Below are 20067 nucleotides of genomic sequence, written 5' to 3' on the forward strand. Positions count from 1 at the left end.
TCCAGCCAGTTCTGAAAATCTCCAGGTATGACTACATGATGCTTCGGAGGTATATGTACTTATAAGCCGTAACAGTAGGGAAATTTCAATGTTGAACGTCAGTTTAGTGATAGAACATTTGATAAGTTTACTACTGTTGTAATACCAGTGGGAACAAAAAATCCTTTTTTATTAAGACTTTATTTATTTAAAAGCAATTACTTGTTTAATAGACGAGACATGGACAGCAATTAACTGTCCTTCAATAGACTTACGAGTACCTCATATGTTCAGGAAACATCATTCTCCTTTTCTGAGAAGGAGGTTCAAACAATGGCACCTTCTAGGCTGAAGTCATAGTAGAAGAACTCTCATTTTGAACTTCCTTTCTAGAGAACAAAGCAAAAAATGATTTTCTATTTCTCCTTATTTTAAGGGCCATAAGTTATCTTCATTTGTTTTATCTAATATGCTGGTTAACGTCCAGAAGAGGTAAGACTACAGCATACACTGATCCCTCACCCATCGCGGGAGTTATGTTCCAGAGACCCTCGTGATAGGTGGTAATCCATTATATAGTGGTGTTATACTTATTTATATATATTTTAAGGCTTTATAAACACTTCTAACACTCCTATAAACCTTTCACTCTGTCTTATTAACCTTTCCCATACTCTTATAAACACTTCATATGCCCTTAAACACTTTCAATATACTTAAACCTATGCAATTTCAATTACATGTAAAATTCTATATGGGTGCTCCATATGAAGTGCACAAGGAGAGATGCTGAACGTATGGGCACAGTGCAGGAGAGCAAACAGACCGACGCTGCAGTCACTGAGTTAATCAGTGCCCAGGATACAGAACACAAAGCTGTGGTTGGTCTCCTACCATTCTATCTGCAAATAGTGTGCTGTGTACAATTTCACTTTGGAAAACTTGGGCAAGTGGTAGTGGAGTACTGCATTTCCATTGTGTACAGTACAGTATTCATCTGCTGATGAAATACTATATTTTATTTTGATTTAATATTCTTTTAATATGTTTGGATTAACATTTTTTGTATTTTAAATTTTCTAGGCAAAAATAATTAAAATCAAAGATATTATATAAATACCTATATACCGTAAAATCCAGTGATGTAGCGAAAATTCTGTGATACGGAATTAGATACATATTTTTTTAAACCCTCACTGCAGTGAAGCCACAATAAGTGAACCATGATATAGTGAGGGATGACTGTATTTTATAAATAGATTTATGACTCTCTAGCAAAGTAAATACCTGTATATTTATGATAAAAATTTCCCACTTTACCTCTGTAAAATATAAAATATAGTTAGGTTACATCAACAACTCTGGCTAAATTTATTCATTTATTTACTCATTTATCACTCACTAAGAAATCCTTTGACATTTTTAATAGATATAATCTAATTTATTCTTTATAATGATTTGCAAAATAGATTGGACTATTGCTATATTTAACATTGTTTTCTGCCTCTCAAATTACATCCTTAAAATTTTAAGATACACTACCAAATCTGCCATATTATTTTCCAGTAAGCTGATATCAATTTGTATTCCTCAATAAGTACTATGAATAATGATTTATTTTACCTATAAGTACAGCTGGAACTTTATCGGAGACAAGATGTAGCACATTAGTAACTTCTTAAGAGATTTACTTTCTTATTAGAGCAGTCTCAGACTAGAAGTTTGTCTAATTCACTTTTTTGTCTTGTTCAAGGGTCAAGTCTCACGAAACAAAGAGCCATGTTACATTTCTAAGGCCAGTAGAGTAGTATAAGACTGAAGTTCACAGAGATATGGACTTTCTCATACACCTTTGCTTTTTACCTGAACCTCCAAAGCAGTGAGCTAAAACAAACCTCTTCCGTTTATCTCCGATTTGTGAGTAAATACCACTAATGGGCCGACAGACATGTGTAAGTTGAGCAGGTAAGCGGCAAACAGTGAAGTCAGCAAAATGTTTTTAATGGGCCTGTCTCAAGGAAGAAATTGCATATAATGTTAAGGAAATTGGATTTTACTTTGAAGGATAGTAAGAACCTTCTAGAAATATGAGGAAGTTCGGCAAATAAGTTGAGAAGGGCAAGATCAATCAGAAGAAGGTAAGTCATTTCCTGCAAATTACTGGCTAAATGACAAGAACTGAATTAAGCCAGGCGTGTCAGAGAAATTAGAAAAAAGTTAATGATATATTACAGAGAACATCCTTGGCTCCTCAATTCATCTGTTTTAAGAGTAGCTCCTCATAGTAATTTGATGTTAATTTCCTTTCAAATGGACTATTTAACATGGTGTTACATCAGAGAGATTGCAATTGGCCTAATGTTGTGTGATTTGTTTGGCTGTTTGACTACTCTGAAACAATCGGACATTAAGTGATAGTAGCTTAGAAAGAATGAAATCAATGGAATGGAAAGGTTGAAAAAAAAGATTAAGTGAAAGGGGGAGAATTCCCTGGTGCATTGATTTCAATATCTTGTCATATCATGGCACACAACGGACCGTGTTTTCCAAGTGTCACCTTTTTGGCAGTGTTTTCTTCTGCTAGAGAAGGTACTACTAGAAAACGCACATAGTTTCCATTTTCCATTCCACTGCTGTTACCTTACACCACATTAGGTACCTAGGTTGTAGCTGCTGCCTTTTAAATTATTTTTTACCTCTATTTTTCCTTTTACCTTATTTGAGCTTGCATTTATTTGTCAAATAAAAGGATTACAATTCTCACATCTGGAAAACTGTCTCTTCTCTTGACTTCCAAGCATTATCAACTCTGGATTCTCTTTAATTCCCCAAACAAAGACATTTCATTACTTTATTGTGTACTTATTTTTCTGAATAGTGACAATAAATTTGGCACTGCTTGGATGCTAGTCCTTACTGCTCTGATAACTTTATCTTTTCAGGGTCTCCTTCTCAATGATTTTTAAATAAACTTTTAAAATATGTTATTGTTACCTTCTTGTAGTACACACAGTTTACAATCATCTTGGGGGCTGGGTACGTAAATATACTGTAGCCTGTTTGTTCTTTTAATCATCCTTCCTTTCCCTCCCCATTCCTGCCTTCCTCTTCTAATTCCCCTGGCTTTGTTTTCATTCTTGTTGATATCATTAATCTTCATTTTATGACATGTACTGTTTACATTTATTGAGGTTATTGAGCTCCTGGGCATGGCACATCTTTAGTCTACTTATTTCCCCTTACCCTTCTCTTCACCTCTCATTCTTGCTCTCTTGGATTGCTTCTGTATTGTAAGAGATCTATACCCTTGTCCCCTTCTATCCATCCTGTATTATTTTTCTCTTTGTTTGTACTTTGCCTCAAATAAGAGATGCCATATGGTATTTATGCCCGTGTCTGGTTCATTTCATCACTGAACGTTATATTTGTATTCTTCCTCTCCACTTCTCATAAAATTGGGTGTGCTGGAATCATTACCACTCACTGTCTTCTCAATTACATTTTTAAATAATCAGAAAATACCACAGTCTGACATAGTTTGTTATGGAAATATTTCTTGATGTTGTCATCTAATGGGTTTTTATGATCTTTCCCATTTTACTTTTTACTGCAGTTTATATTGTGGCAAGGCTCACATTTATTTGAAAGTTATTTCAGTCTCATGGATATTACGGTTTGTGCTCATATATCATTTTTCCAATGTCAGTAGCATCTCTTTCTGCATAATCAGAGCATAAACAATCATATTGCAAGACAGTTGTCTCAGTGGTGTTGGGCCAATCCAGGATCCATCTTTCTTATTTGTAGTCCCTAAGAAGAACTAGACAGTACAGAGAATGTAACATACTGAGGTAGGGAGGAACTGACTGGAACACCAGCCTAGGTTCTGCTCTAGTACCTGCTTGGAAGTAGAATGTGTTTCAGTGATTTTCCCAGTGAGACTGTATTTCCAGTGTGGGTTCAAAGGCCGGTCAGCTGCCATGCAGGGGGTTTTTGTACAGTGGAGAGTCTATCCAGCCTAGATAACTTTCCTGAAGCTTGGGGAAATGGCTCTTAATGAATACTAGACTTCAGTTGCCCCTTGCATTTTATATGTAAGTGGTAAATATGTTTCACCTATCTTGTATTTGTGAGTGGTCTGTCTCATAGACTCAGTTTCATAAGTAGCACACAATGTAACTGCTTCACACTCATTTATAAAATACCAAAATTCCTCATTTATACTCAGTTGAATTTATTTACATTTATCCACTTATACAAGCATACATTTGTATATGAGTATACATGCAGTTTTATCACATAAAAAATATTATGTAACATCATTAAAATCAAGGTAGACAACTGTATACCTTAATGCAAAATCTCCCTGTGTCACCCTTTATATGCACGCTCACCCCCCACTTCCATTCCCACTACTCCTCACATTACCTTGGCAACCACAAATCCTTTCCCTGTTTCTCTAATGATGTAATTTCATGAATATTACATAAATAAAATCATGCAATATGTTTCCTTATAAAATTACCATTTTCCATTTAGCATAATTTTCTTGAAGTTCATCTGAGTTGAGCATATCAAGTTTTTTCCCCTTCTCTTGTTGAATAGTTTACTGTGGGATGGATTACCATGGTTTATGAAACCATTTACCCTTTGAAGGACATTTGGAGAGTTTTTAAGGCTTATTTATAATGAATGAAGCTGTTATAAATAAAATTCATACACAAGTCTATGTGTGAAAATAAAGCTCAATTTCTCTGGGATAAATGTTTAAGACTATAATTACAGGACTATACACATGTCCGTTTTGTTTATATGTTTGTTTTTAATTTTGAAAGAAGCCTTCAAAATATTTTCTAGTGTGAATGTAAGAGTTTATATTTCCACTGGCAATCTGCAAGTGACTGCTTCTCAGCAGCCTTCTTGTATTTCGTGTTTTTACACTTGTTTTTTTCATTCTTCTCATAGATATAATAATTTTGTGGCTCTAATAAGCATTTCTCAAATGTGTAATGATGTTGAACATTTCATCCATTTATTTGTTATCTGTATATTTGTGTTGTGGAATGTTTATGCCTCTTTCTCATTTCCTAACTTGATTGCTATTTAAAAGTAATCTTAGAATTTTTCCCTGTTTTTATATAAAAAGGTCTCATTGGTTATATAAATTAAAAATAATTCCTTTTGACTAGAAATTTGTCTTTTTTAATCCATCTCACAAGCTTTTTTTAAAGACAGGGCAAAGTTTATAATTTTGATGAAGTTCAATTTTTCATATTTTTTATTAATCAAGATTTTGGTGTAAAGATTAAGAACTCTTCCCATAGTCCTAAATATTATTTCCCATATGTTTCTTCTAGAAATTTTGTGGTTTTAAATCTTACATTTGAATCTGTGGTTCATTCTATGTAAAATTTTTATACAGTTTGCAGTATGTTCAATTTTTCAAGAGTATTATTTGAAAACTTTGCCTTTATTGAAAGTTTTTCTCTTCTCAAAAATTAACTGAGTCTATGTGAGCATAATTGGTTGAATACCTTATCTTCACTGTCAGTGTATGACAAGATATAACACTTATAAGACTAATTCTTATTTTATTTTATTTTCAAACTATTTTAGCCATTTTAAAGCATTTCTTTTTCCATATTAATATTAGAATGTTCATGTGTACATTTAAAAAAGAAATTTCTTGAAGACTCCATAAAACCTTTTTAAAATCTGTAGGTCAATTTAGATAACTGACACTGTAGAACTTTCTAAACTATGAACGCCGTATGTGTTTCTAAGAACTTGGTTCTCTTTGATTTCTTTCATTATCACTTCATAACTTTATCATACAAGCCCTATACAAATTTTCATAAATTCATTCTTACTGATTTTCTTTAAAACAATTGTAAATAGTGTTATTTTTCAGTTTATTGTATCTAGGAATGGGAATGATTTTTGTATGTTCAGAATGTATTTTGTGGTATTATAAATTTTCCTATTACAAAAGAAAAAATCTATAAAATTTCCTACTATAATGTTTCTATTATAAAGGAATTCTATTCCTTTTATAGATTTCTTTGTAGATAATCATGTTGTCTCCAAATAAAGAGAGCTTTATTTTGTTCTTTACAATTTGTATACTTTTACAACTATCATTTGTTTTGTTTTATTGCCCTATCGCAGGGGCTAAACATTCAGTGCTATGTTAGGTAACAGTGATGAGCGCGTACACTCTTGCCAGGTTCCTAAATTTTCAAGAAACATTAACCCTTTCATTATAAGTATGATATTCACTCTGGGTTTTTGTAGATGCTCTCTATCATGTTCAGATTGTCTATCAATTTCCTATGTGCCTAACTTTCTGAGAGCTTTGTTGTTGTTTTCATTGTTTTATACTTTGTTTATTTGTTAATATTATGAATTATTGCTATATCTTGTGAAAAGTTCTTTTTCTATGTCAATTGATAAGCACATCTTAAGGAAGAAGAATTATGATGGATCACATGGATTGGATCTACCATATGATGAGTTGCATTGGTTGGTATTAATAGCCTAGAAATTCTGTCATTTGGTAGCACATGATTATTTTTATATTTCTAAATGTGCTTTGTCAGCATTTTCTTGAATATATTTTAGTCTTAGGTAATAATATGTATTATGTCATTTTCTTTCTGATGAGATTGAATCTTTTACATATTTTCTGATTATGTTAGTATGGTATCAGGATAATATTTACTTTGGAATTCCTGGGGATTGAACTCATAGTCTTCTTATGAGCTCCTTACCCTTTTTAATTTTTTTTTAAATTTTGATTTAAGTTATCTCTAAGTCTCTATATTGCCATGACTGTGCTCAAACTTCTGATCCTTCTGCCTCAGCCTCTCAGATTGCGGGGGTTATAAATACTCAGCAATAAAATATTCCAAATCTACTGAGAAATTTTCATTCTCCTATTTTCTTAAGAATATTGTATGGAAGTAATGCTAGTTTTTCTTTGAAGAAATAAAATCATCTAGACAGGAAAAAGATTTTCTTTCTTAAAATTTTAAATTATAAATTCAGTTATTTCATTTTTGAGGATGGTTGTAGTTATCTATTTCCTCTTTGCTAAAATTTACTAATTTAGTATTATCAATAAATTGGTCTATTTTAATTTGGCAAATTTATGAGCATAAAGTCCTTTTGATATGCTCTTATCATTTTAATGCCTGAAGAATCTGTCATGCGACTTTATTATTTTTGATGATGGTGTTTTGTGTCTTCACATTATCTTCATAAATCTTGCTAAATGTTACCTAATATTATAGAATTTTTGCTGAATAACAAAAAAGTTTGCTTCCTTAATTTTCTCTCTATTTTGATTTCATTGATTTCTGTCCTTATCCTTATTCTTTTCTTCTTTTATCTTGATCTGTGTTTTCTCCTCTTCTTTTTAGGTTTTTGAGGTGGATGATTAGATTGCTAACTTGAGAATTTTTCCCTTTTCTAATACAAGCATTTGATACCCTAGATTTCTTAGCACCAAATTAGCTTTCTTCAGGAAACTTGATATGCTGTTAACATTTGTATTGTCATTTGAGTCCTTTATTCTTATTTGCATTTTTGCTTACTTGACTTATGACTTATTAGAAGGCCTGTTTAGTTTCCATGTATTTGGAGATTTTCATATTATGTTTATTTTCTACTTATGTAATTTGATTCCATTTTTTCCAGATAAGACAGTCTGATTTCAATTATCTTATATTTTAAAATTTGTTTGTAGTCCATCATATGAAACTGTATTTTTGACTGTTGTTAGGTGGAATAGTCTATATGTCGATTAGATCTTGTTGGTTGGTGGTATTCTTTTCTTTTGTTTGTTGTTTTTTGGTATTGGGAATTAAATCCAGGACCTTGTGTTTCTGGGTAGGTGCTTTGCTGCTGAGTTATATACTTTTTGGCTCAATGTTGGTACTATTCTTGATCATGTCTATATTCTTATGGATTTTCCATCTTGTAACTCTCTTAATGCCTGAGAATGGGATAAGCAAGTCCCTAACTATAGGTATGGATTTGTCTATGTCCTCTTTCAGTTTCTGTGTCATGAGTTTTGAGTGGCTATAGCTTGGTTCATACACATTTCAAATTCTACACATTTCTTATGCGTTCATCAGTGTATCACTATACAATGCACCTGCTTTTCTCCCAGTAGTTTATTTGTTCTGAAATCTACTTTACCTAATTTTATTATATATAAGGTTTGATATATCTTCTTACATTTAAAAATTATAATTTATCTATATTCTCACTTTTGATGTGTTTCTTAGATTGAACATACAGCTTTGTTTCATTTGCAACTTTAAATGCATTTTGCAAATTTTGTCTTCCAATTTGTGTATTTAGATTAGTGACATTTGAATAATTACATTAGCTTGTTAGGGCTGCTATAACAAAAATACCACAGATGGGGTGCATTAAATTACAGAAATTTATTTTTTCAGTTTATAAGTTAGAAATCCAAGGTCAAGATATCAGCTGACTGGATTGATCTGAAGGACTTCTTCACTTATAAATAGCTGCTTCACTCTGTTTTTCTCTCTCTTCCTCCCTCTTTTGTTTCCTCACTTCTCCCTACCCACCCTTTCTTTCTTCTTTAATTTACACATGTATGTGTTCGGTTCTGGATAGCCATCTCCTCCACCACCCACTTTTGGGTGTGTAAGAGATAGTAAAAAGACCTAAAGCTTTCCATATGTGGTTGTTTCTGTAACTCAAGTTTCTAGTTAGCTTGCTGCTTCCAAATTTTGGAGTGTTGTTATTAGTGTCTGGTCAAGAAAGTTCAGGGTAATTTGTAGATAGAGGACAGAATCAGGGAATTATAAGCCTTGGCCATCGTTTTCTGCAAACATAAGTCTACCCAATCACTCTTAAGTCAATAAATGCTTCTGATGTTGCACATTTATTATTCCAGCACTCTGGACATCTAAAGCAGGAGGACTGCAAGTGTGAAGACAGCCTGTGCTACATAGCAAGACTCTGTCTCAAAAGAAAAAGACAAACAAACAAACCAACAAAAAGATACATGCTGCTGGTAATTTTGGTTTTCTATCCAAAGTTTCCACTCCCACTCACACAGTTCACCACTGGTCTTCATATACACCAACCCCAATATATTGTTAAAATTTTATAAGGCTTAATTCATTGTTCTGAACATGGAACCATTACAAAGAAAATGGGAATAGAGAATAGCAGTAGTCTATAAATTCCAAGTTGGACACTTCAAATTGTGTTCTTCAATATATATCTGCTGCGTATTTCATTTGTTTTTATATTCTGTTCTCCCTCAGCTTTTTAAATGAATAAAGCTATGTTGGTAAACATTACTGTAATGAAGCCATGCTAATTAGAGAACTAGAAGAAACATAAAGTTGGAATATATGATGAAAAATTAAAATGCTCATTTCCTTTTCCTCCTTCTGTTGATATTACCAACACAGTCAAGCTAGAGGCTCAGAAAAACTAGCAAAAGCCCTCAAATTCTTCTGAATGTGATAGATCCTCACTTGCCATTTCCTCTATGCATAGCATCTCATGGGTTGCTAACTTCTGCCTCTAGAGCATATTTTCCAGTCATTAAGAAAGCATCCTGCTTTCTATTAATGGAGCTTAATGGCTTCATCTTTTCTTCTCCTTCACTTATTTCTACAAGCTTGACTGAGTTCCCAATTTAAATAAATCTCAACATGATACAATACGATAACACAAGAAAGTAGTCACACCTCATTCAGTTCCTGGACATGTATTCCAATTCTCCACAAATATGGAGAGTGGCTCAGCATATTACAAACCACTGCAAAGTTGCCCCTGCATATTGTAGTAGACAGTGATTGTACTTTCCTAGATACCAATTAAAGGACTTTGAAGAAACCTTTGTTCTTGTTAAACTAGTTGGTCTGTTTACAGAAAGATTTTGTAATATTCTCTGTAAAAAGGAGGAAAGAATGTGTGGTCATTGCTATGAAAATGACAGCATCGCAGTTCTCCAGAGAGAAACCAATTCTTTTAAATTTTTATTCTGCCCTGAGTAAATTGTAGGCATTAGCTTACATAATTGCTAATAACATAAAATAGAATCCTGATAATTTCTCTTTGTTCTCTTCCCAAGCTATTCTCCAGAGCTAGAATTACCATTTTAAAAAGCAAACAATTGCTCCGTTATTCCACTGTGTAAATTCCTTTAATAGCGTCTCATTTTGCTCAGAACAAAAGAGACTCTAACTATCATCTAAATGGCACATGTGGCCTTATTCCCAGTCTTCTCCTTTGGCCTGGTCACATCACAGATTCTTTTCTTCTTCTCCACCCCCATAACACGGTCACTCCCTACTCACCATACACCCATCTGACACAGAGCAAACTAGATGTGTTGCCTCATCCTTGAAGTGCCTACTGAATCCTGTCTTCAGAGAAGTCATGAAGATTATCTAAAGCAAATTCTATTACGTAAAATATGTACACCCTATAAATCTCTTTGACAGAAGTGAATAAAATCCTAACAAAAAATTGGAAAATCTACTTCATTGCTACCTTTGTACCTGTGTTACAGCAAGTCCAATGGACAGGCACTCACAAGAGACTAATAATACAGAAACAAACAAAGCTTTATTGAAGAGTCAGCTGATGGACAGTCTCCAGCAAAGAGGCAGAGAAGATATCCGCCATGAGCTGGGCTTCACTACCTGTTTAAGTACATTTTAGATTCCCAAAGTAAGAATTACTTTATTCTTGGGAATTTTACCAGAGTGTCACATAATTTTCACAAAGTTTATTCTCCCAGAAGTTGCTGGTCATGTGGATCTTGGATGGCCATTGTGGAATAATATTTAGCCTAGTTCCCAATTTGTTCTCTTTATTCTGTTCCTATTTTATGACTGTTTCCTTTAGTGGTGGATGGCTAATTACAAGGGGAGGAGATGAGGACTGAGTTCATCTACAGTTTAAGTGAACATAAATGACTTCTTGAAATGGAGTAACAAAAAGGTAATGGAGTCTCTTGCCCTATCACTTACATAGACAGTGTTATGATTTAAATATGAAATGGTCCCAAAAGACTCCTCTATTGAAGGCTTGATCCCCAGTGCACCCATATTCAAGAGGTTGAGCCTTGGGAAATGATTGGATCATAACCTCATAGTCAACAGAGTTTAGCACTGAATGAGCTGCTAGGAGGTGGAGCTGAGTTGAAGGAAGTAGGGTTACCTTGCAGTGTGACTCTGAAGAGTATGTCATATCTTTTTCCCATTCCTTCTGCCTTTCTTCTTTAATTTCTGGCTGCCACAAAGTTAGCAGCTTTCCTCTGCCATGTATTTCAACCAAACTGGGTTGCTTCACCATTGGCCCAAAAGCAACTGGGCCTAACTGTCACAGTCTGAAATCTCTGAAGCCAAGATTGAAGATAAACATTTGTTTCTTTTAAATTGTTTCCCTAGGTGTTTGTCATGGTAATGGAAAGCTGAAACAGATAATAAGCTCTGAGAGATGCCATAGGCAATTTAATATAATTGTATCCCCAGAACTTAATGCAGTACTTAGCATAGAATCATGCTCAGAAATTTTTTTTGTTTTGTTTTGTTCTGTTTCGCTTTACTATTTGTATAAATGGTTTGTTTCATTGTGTTTCTTACTGGTAGTTAATAAATAATGTCAAGTGTTTTGCATGCAACAGGAGTTCAAAAATATTAAGTAAATGAATACAGAATAAATAAATTTTAAATTATCTGTCAATGAACTTGCTGTTTGTGAATGTGTGGGTCATTTATCAGCTTGTTAGACTGCTGGGGTCATATATTTACTATGATACAGTTCCTTTTTTCAACTGATAACTGAAAGGATACTAATAATTTCTATTACTAATCTACAGAAGTAATAGTTTACATTGTTAACCTACAATAAACTCAGAGAATATGCAATAAAATGTATTACATACAGTATGCCAAAGACCAAACTAAACAAGTCAGAGACTATCCACCCTTCCGTATACTGAGCAATCCCCATTTCATTTAGAAAGTGCTCAGAGGTCAGGAAGGTAACAACTTGAGACTCAAAGTTATGGAGTCTGTGATTCAGTCTTCATGTGCTAAGAAGCCTTTGAGCTTATATTTCATAGTTGTTTTGATCTTCCCAGACATCTGCAAGGTAATGGTATGCTGAGAGTGCTTTTATTTCTCCCTTTACCTTTTCTACATAAAATATACAGTGTAATTGCTGTAAATCTTGCACTTCTCACCAGTAATAAATTTAACACTTTTGGCAAAGTCTCCTCATTGGAAATTTTCACCCCTAATCTAATACACTCCTTGGAAGAAAATGACTTACAATAGCATTGGTTTGCTATTTGCCTAACATAGAAAGGGAGGTAAATAGTCCTAATATTTCATATGCTTTAAAGCGACACTATGGATCTATTCCAGAAACCATACATTTCATCTTATTTATTAGCTGGTTTTAATTACACCTCTAGAGAAAGCTGAATGAGGCCCAAATTGCAACACAGATGTCTGCAGAATAAAGCATTTTTTGATGTTCATGACAGGCTGGATATAGCATGACATTTTTTCTATTTCATGCTTTTAAAATCATTTTTACTAAAAATAGAAAATATAATAAGCTAAAAATATTCTAGCAAAATTTGATATCTTGTGTTCCTAAAGTCTCAAAGGGCTGAAATTGTCGCATTATTTTCCTTCTGCCTCTCCCTTGAGAGACAATGAAACATCAAATGGACAATAATACTATGGTTATCGTCATATTGGTTTTTAGTCTGTTAAGGCTCTAATAAACAATAAAGGACAATTAAAAGATAACTGCAATGAAGGTTAAGAGGCCAGACCTATCTTGCATACCTGGAGAATTTTCTTTCCTGTGATCTTGTTTGTTCATTTATAAAAGGAGACTGGGTTATCATAATTTATGTGTTTTTTAAATGTCTTCTTTATTTATTATTTTGTTTATTATCTGATTTATCCTGCTGTTAAGATATAGCACTAATTATTCTGAAGCATTTCAAAAATGAAAGGGAAAAAAACACTGAATTTATCTTTAACATTTTCTATAAATTTGTTTAGGCTGAAATGTTTTGATTTATCAATGCACTATTTTTTCTATAAAAATTAATTATTTAGACCAGTATGAGAGAAAGAGAGAGAGAGAGAGAGGGAGACAGAGAGAGATGAAAGTAAAAAAGAAGCTGGATTATGTATATCCAAGTAAGTTTGTATTACATTCTTACTTTTATCATACTTTGAGAGTCAGCATCCATTTATTCCCTTTAGTAACCCTTTCACCATTTGCACACTCAAAGTCCAACACATTTTATGCTCCTTTCATGGATTCCTCTGCTCCATTTTTAAAGTAGAAACTTGATCATATGCCAAATATGTTTGCAATAGTAAATTTGGGGTGTTAACTTATCTGGTGTTAAAGATGACATTCCAAACTGTGAGCTAAATCAGTTTGTCTTCTTTTTTACAACCGAACTGTGTCCAGTATTTTATTACAGCAATGCAAAGCTGACAAAAAGATGGCTACCTCTTCTACTTTCTTACATTTATACTTAATAATAGGTTGATGGGTAGAAAGAATGACTGCATTTTTGCCATTTAGCTCATACTGATACTTGTGATGGAAAAACTTGAAGATAAATAGAACCATGTAAGTGAATGTTGAAAATATAGAGCGAGGGTTTCTTTTTTTATCATATAACAAACCAAATCACTAGAGCCATAACCTTAATTTCTATAAAGCTACTCAGAAAGCTTATTCATATATAAACATAATAGAGATCATTATAATTTGAAAAATGTATCTTGACCAATAAAGTATATTATGTACAAGAACAACTCTACCAAAATGAAGTTTATTGATTTTTGCAATCCATATGATCTAATTAAAAATGAAGGAAAAATAAATGTATAACATCTTTATTAAAATGAAGTTTTTATCTTTTGCATCAATGAGTTTTGAGGCTATAGGGGAGGAACAGAAGCTTCCTAAAACAAGGAAATCATCTGACATCTTTGACTATGTAATTGTTTTTTTAGGTGCTGCTATGCTAAAAGATTACTTAAAAGGAAAAGCATGTAGCCATGTTGATTTCAGTAGATGTGATTGTTAATCCTGATAAGTCAATTTAGTTAGATTAAGAAACACCAGGAAGATTAGTAGAACATGTGTTTACATGGGCCATGGATGTATACCTGGCTTGTTCCTTTCTGGCACTGTCCACTTCTTTAGCTCCCCAGCTTCTATAAGCTAAATTGCTGTGTTCTTCTATGCTCTTCTGCCATGATATTCCTCTCTGAACCCAGCTGACCATAGACTGAACCTCTAAAACTATGTCTAATTTAAAGTCATTCCCCTTCCTTTGTGGGTGTCAGGTGTCTGTATGAGCAATGAGAAAGTGGACTCACACAGCACACTGGTGTCACAGAAGTTAGACTATTGCTGGACTGTACCTGACCCTTTGAACCAAAAGCCTTTGGAAGTACTTTGTGGGAGAAGGTGTGAAAGTTTGACAGAAGTGGGCTAGAAAGGCTCTAGAACTCATAAGTAGAGTCTGATGGATGATTCTGTTCAGAGCTCAAAAGACCAGTGTGCTGATAGGAATATAGGTGGTGTGGGGTGGCTCAAGAGGTTTCAATTGGGAACAAGGACTCTATTTGCAGGTTGACTATGTGTCATATGTTTTATACTCTGCAATAAAATTTGTCTGTATTTTACTCATGTCCTAAAACTGCAGGAGACTTAGATTGAAGGTGACATACTTATTAATTGACAATGGAAAAAAATTTCAAAGCAACCTAACATCCAGAATGTGTCAGGTATACTTCTAGCTTCCTTTAGCTAGATTTATAGTGAAAATTTGAGACAAAAAGTAGAGCAAAAATGTTTTCAAAACTTAAATATTGCCTTATAAGAAACCATGTGTAAAGTTGGGTCAAAGGAAGTGTGGCTACTAAAGAGACTAGCACTATTAACAACAAACAAAGTATTTCCTACAGGAACAACATGAAATCTTGATGGTATCTCTGGGATCAGAAAGCCCCACTCACTGTAGGTACAAGTGTAGAAAAGTATCTATCTTTCATTTAAGAGAGTTTGCTTAAGAATGGCTTTTGAGATCATTGATTCCCAGGGATTGATTTTAATGCACTCAACCATCCAAACACTGAGAGACCATTTCAGCCATGCTTTAGTGGGGTCTATCCAGTGCTTCTGCTGAAAGCAAACCTTGGTGTTATGACATGATACTAATGTAACTGGCATGCAGGATGTGATAGTTGTGGGGTCAGGGATACTACCACCGAGATTTCAAAGAAGGAAATGGAAAGCCAGGCAAAATGTCCCTGAGGGAGCAATCCATGAAACTGGGGAATAAAGCCGAAGATAAAGTGTAGACCCAAGGAAGTTGGAGATTCCAGGAGCATGGAATATCTTCTAAGGAAAGCCTGTCCGTGATGGCTCCAGGTGGCAAGGCCATAGGGGTGGGCCTCATCAATCCCTTTGGAACTCACATTTTACCATTCTGTGCCCCAAATGCCAGATATGAAACTGCAGAATTTAATCTTTTCCCTGCTGTGTTATGGTGTTGCTTTTGTTGGACATGATTCTATCACCCCATTTTTATGTTTTGAAGTGGTAATGTTTGCCTTGCACCATTGTACCTTGAAATTGTGAAGCTTGTTCTTCATTTTCAGTTTCATAGCTGAGAGCTGGCCTTGAGTCACATAAGAGACTTGTGCTTTTGAAAAGTACTGAAACTGTTGGTACTTTGGGGAAAGGCTTATTGGGATTCTAGTTGTATGCAGCATAGTTGTATTGTGTTACTTTGAATTGTGAACTTGCTACTGTCTTTATCTGGAGATAAAGTATGATTTAAGGAGCTGTGTTTAGCTTTGAAAATCATAATTTATCAGTTTTGGGGATTAAGAAAAACCTAACAGATTAGTAGTGCAGACTTCTAGGTGTGTTTGGGTGGGTCATGGAAGTATGGTTTTGAACAGTATAAATGGTTCCTCACCCATTCTTTTCTGGTGCTATTTCCCTGTTCCGCTCCCCAGCTACCATGAACCAAGCATCATTGCTCTGATATGCACCTCTATCTCTATGTTCCCGTGTTGGAGCCAGTAGATTATGGACTAAATCTGACCAAATTCAACTTCTCATTCTTTAAGTTCTTGGTTTCAGGTGTTGTGTCTTAGTGATGAAGGGATGAAAAAAAAAGCTGACTTATGCAATACGGGACTTGTAAAAGACACATAGCAAAAAACAAATTAGTCATGCATCAGAATCTTTTCACAAAACTTCTGTCTCAGAACCTACAGAGTGAAAATTGATATAAGTTTGGCAGCACATCTAGGAAAGTTGAAAAACACTAGGGCTGCTGACCACAGCCCCATGTCTGTGGGCATGCTTATTTATTGTGTTTATTGTTAACCTACATTCTGACTGGTTTGTTCTTGTGTATCGTCTTTCAAGGGATACTGAAATGAAGTATATTACTTGGGGATTCCTTTATGGAGTAGACAGCAGGGGAGGCAGACAGATCAGCTGCAAGGAGGTAGTGCTCCATAGTGTCCATATCCTCTTTGGGACATGAAAGGGATCTTAAAAGGAGGAAGAATTACTCAAAGAAGTGGACTTGATGGACCTGGGATCTGGAAAAGACATACGGATTTTGAGACCCAAGTAAAGGGGAAGGTTCATAGATTCCAATGGAGTGCCTATTTACCAAGGCCCATTTGCCTAGTTTCCACATGGCTGAGCCAATACAGTAAACAGAATTAGGCCAGATCACTGGTGAAACAGATTAAAGAAATACAGAGGATACGTCAGGTCTTAGAAGATGAGAGGAATGCTAACTGCCATGAGATCACCTAAGACAGTGCTTTGCCTCATACCTAGACGTGTTTTAAAAAGGGACAGTGAACAAAGAACTGCTTTGAATGATCAATTACCTTTCTTATTGCATTAAGCAGAGGTTATTTTTGTTAAGGAAACTTTATAAATTATTGTACTCTACTAGAAAGTAGTCCTGTCTGCCACCAGTTATCCATTAGTCAAGAGCGCATGTGAAAGAACAAATAAATGTGTTACAGAGAAATGAAGCAGCTTTCTTTTCCTTATACACCTGTGAATGTTGTGAATGAACTGACCCCAGATGTTCAAGTTTTTACCCGCTGGCCTTTTCTAGAGATGTTCCTAAGCTCAGCAAGTGCCTCCTGAACACAGAATTGTTATTTTAGACTGCGATTTTTCACTAATCTAACAAACTGATTTATCATGGCAATATGTAGGATATGTGAATGAAAAACACATGCAACAGAAAGCTGTCACTCAGCAGAATGCTCTGTCTAACATCTTTATGGAATATTTCCTCCTGGTCCAGTGTTGTACAAAAAAGTTTGGTTTAAAATAATGCTTAAAATATGTCAGTCTCTTCTAGTGATAAACTGAGTGATAATTTGCAAACCTCCTCTTTAGTGTATCACAAAATGGGGGGATGTGGTGAATGTTCCCCCAAACCAAATCTCATAGGCACTTTTTAAGCTACATAGATCATTACCATAAAATATTGATCATAATTAAATTCTTTTAAATTACTCAAGAATGACAATGAAAGACATTGTGTAAGAAAAAAGGAACTACAAAGCTTTTGAGCCAAATTCAGAGGTGTTAACACTTACAGATGCAAAAGAAAATTTATGAAGAATTTCTTGTGCTAGGAAACACACCAAACAGTATCATTTCTGGATAGGGCAATCATTAAGTCTATAAAAACGTTGGCTGATCTAGAAATATTCTTGCTAATTATTGTTTCTTGAACTTTTCTTCTGGCAAACAGGGAGGAACGGCAATCTCAGGCTTGGAGGAGTTCCACAGTCAAGAATGCAGTAGGTAAAGAACATTCTGGAGGTGAGTGAGCTGGTTCAGTGGAATAAAAGCAGAGGATTAAGCATTCCAAAGCAAAGAATGGAGGAACCAACAACCAGTGTCACTGTAAGAAAGCGTTTCACATGGTACTTAATTAGTACCCATAATTTTTTGTATGAGTTAAAATAAATATAACTTAAAATACTATGATCATTTTATTACCTTCACTTTGATTTTCTTTTCTTTGTTTTGAGTTTTCTCCTCATTATGAAAGTCTTAGAATTATGAATTCATTAGCATGAAAAGGTATAGTGCGTTTATTTTTAAAGAAACTAAAGAGGAAGAAAACTGTTTACTTTAATACCCTGCTCTATACAAGATGTGATTTGAGCAAAACTCTGAAAAGCAGAGTTGCAGTAATTATAACAAAAGATAAGTGTGCACTAACTTCTTTGATCCCAGGGCCTAGGAGCAAGAGCATCTGTGTGGGTTTGAGGAAATGTGCTAGCTCAAAGCAGTAAAAGGACCCACAAGTATCATATTCTGAAAACTGTTTTTAATCCAACAACTCAAAAATAATAATCTCTAAATTCTTTTTTAGATATATCTATGTTACAGTAAGATATGTCTGTTTCTTATGTAAGAATTTATAATCCCATTATTATTCTTTTAGTGGAGTGAATCTCCCTAGTAAATGTTAAGCTACAAGAAGTTACAGATCCATGTCTGAGTGATTCAGTCTTACACTCTCAGAGCTTAGCATGTGGCAGAGGTATTGTTCATGAATGAAAAATAAGTGATTAAACATTGAATGGTAACCTTGCCCCTGATCCTTCCTGTTTCCTATTTTATGATAAAAATTGCCCCCAACTCATGAAGATTGTTTTGATGGATTCCATCTCACACTTAGCCTTGTAGTTTTCCTTACCACTTGTCTATTAAGCATTCAGAAATGCCCTTTCTGGTAATGTGCTTTCTCAGCTTGAATTCAAATAAACCAATTCACACAATGAGAAAAATGAATGAAAGAGCAATGTCATTCTACACTATGACCCATTGTAAAATGAATAGGAAAAAAGCCTCTCACTCATGGCATCTCATGACATTTTATGCAAAGGGAAAAGGAGATTTTTGACAATATAAGGAGGACAATGGGTCTTTGGAGTCATTCCTGCTGATGATAAATAATGTGGGTGAAAGAGTCCTAGGACAGAACGGTCACTGAGAAGGTGCCAAGGGTTTTTTCCATGATTGTGTGGACCACCAAGTTCACAGTACTCCTCTATCCCCACCTAAGAGACAATGTGTTTTTGCCACAGCTCAGTGAAGTCAGTGCAGGAATTTGCAAAAGCAGAGAGCTATAAGTACAGGGATATTTTATTTTAGCTCTCTAATGACCACGTCTATCTCCTATTATTAATAATCAATCATTCATCTCTGGAGCATTCAAGAAAAGGCACCATGGCTTCTACACTTGAGGAGAGGCTGGGATGCAGATTCCTGTGCTGAATTGTTTCTTGAGCTTCTTCATTATTTACAGATTCCTAAAATGCAAACAGCTAGTGTTATCAGGCAAAGGCAGATCCCCTGAGCCTTTTATCATTCTGGTTGCAATTTTGCATATTTCATTTATAACCAGACAGCATACCAAATGAAGCTAGACTCTTTAAAGGGAAATGAGGCAATTGGAATGTCAATTTTATTTAGTAATATATTGTAAAAACTAAACAGCATATCCGGTTGATTGACAAAATCTATCCAACTGTTAAACAACTACCTCAAGAGGTACAGTTATGCAGATCGTACTTTTACCTATAGGCAGATATTTTAAAAAGAGTGAGAGAGATAGAATATTGAAGCAGAATGCTACATCCAGAATTGTTTGACTGATAAAATTTAGGAGTGTGGGGGATTCAGAAGCAGAGACATCATGTCATATTTGCTTTCTTCTTCAATGAGCCTTTCAGCTTCTTCCACAGACTGTCTTTTCTCTTCAGTTTCTTTTCCATCATGGATGACATGGATTCTTTCTTGCGAATTTCCCTCACTAAGCCATGAAAGGCATCATCAATGCAGAATCTGAGGGCAGCAGAAGTCTCAAAAAAAGCACAGTTATATTCTCTGGCAAGACTCCAGCCTTCTTCTGTAGAGACCTAAAAGAAAGAATAAATGATATTAAAAAGACAGGAAGGG

The 20067-nt window shown here is 34.6% G+C and overlaps 1 protein-coding gene across 2 annotated transcripts in view; it reads right to left on the bottom strand.

Moving 5' to 3' along the window:
* Positions 1–19555: 19555 nt before the first annotated feature.
* Positions 19556–20067, bottom strand: part of Rit2 (Ras-like without CAAX 2) — a 399125-nt gene continuing 398613 nt past the window's right edge. For both annotated transcript variants that reach the window (XM_005372849.2, XM_005372848.2), the window contains one exon: positions 19556–20027. In XM_005372849.2, coding sequence (XP_005372906.1) covers positions 19803–20027 — 225 coding nt within the window. In that variant the 3' untranslated portion in view covers positions 19556–19802. The remainder of the gene's footprint in view (positions 20028–20067) is intronic.

This window comes from Chinchilla lanigera, unplaced genomic scaffold (assembly GCF_000276665.1).
Source record: "Chinchilla lanigera isolate Chin_1 unplaced genomic scaffold, ChiLan1.0 scaffold00001, whole genome shotgun sequence".
NCBI classification, from domain to species: domain Eukaryota; kingdom Metazoa; phylum Chordata; class Mammalia; order Rodentia; family Chinchillidae; genus Chinchilla; species Chinchilla lanigera.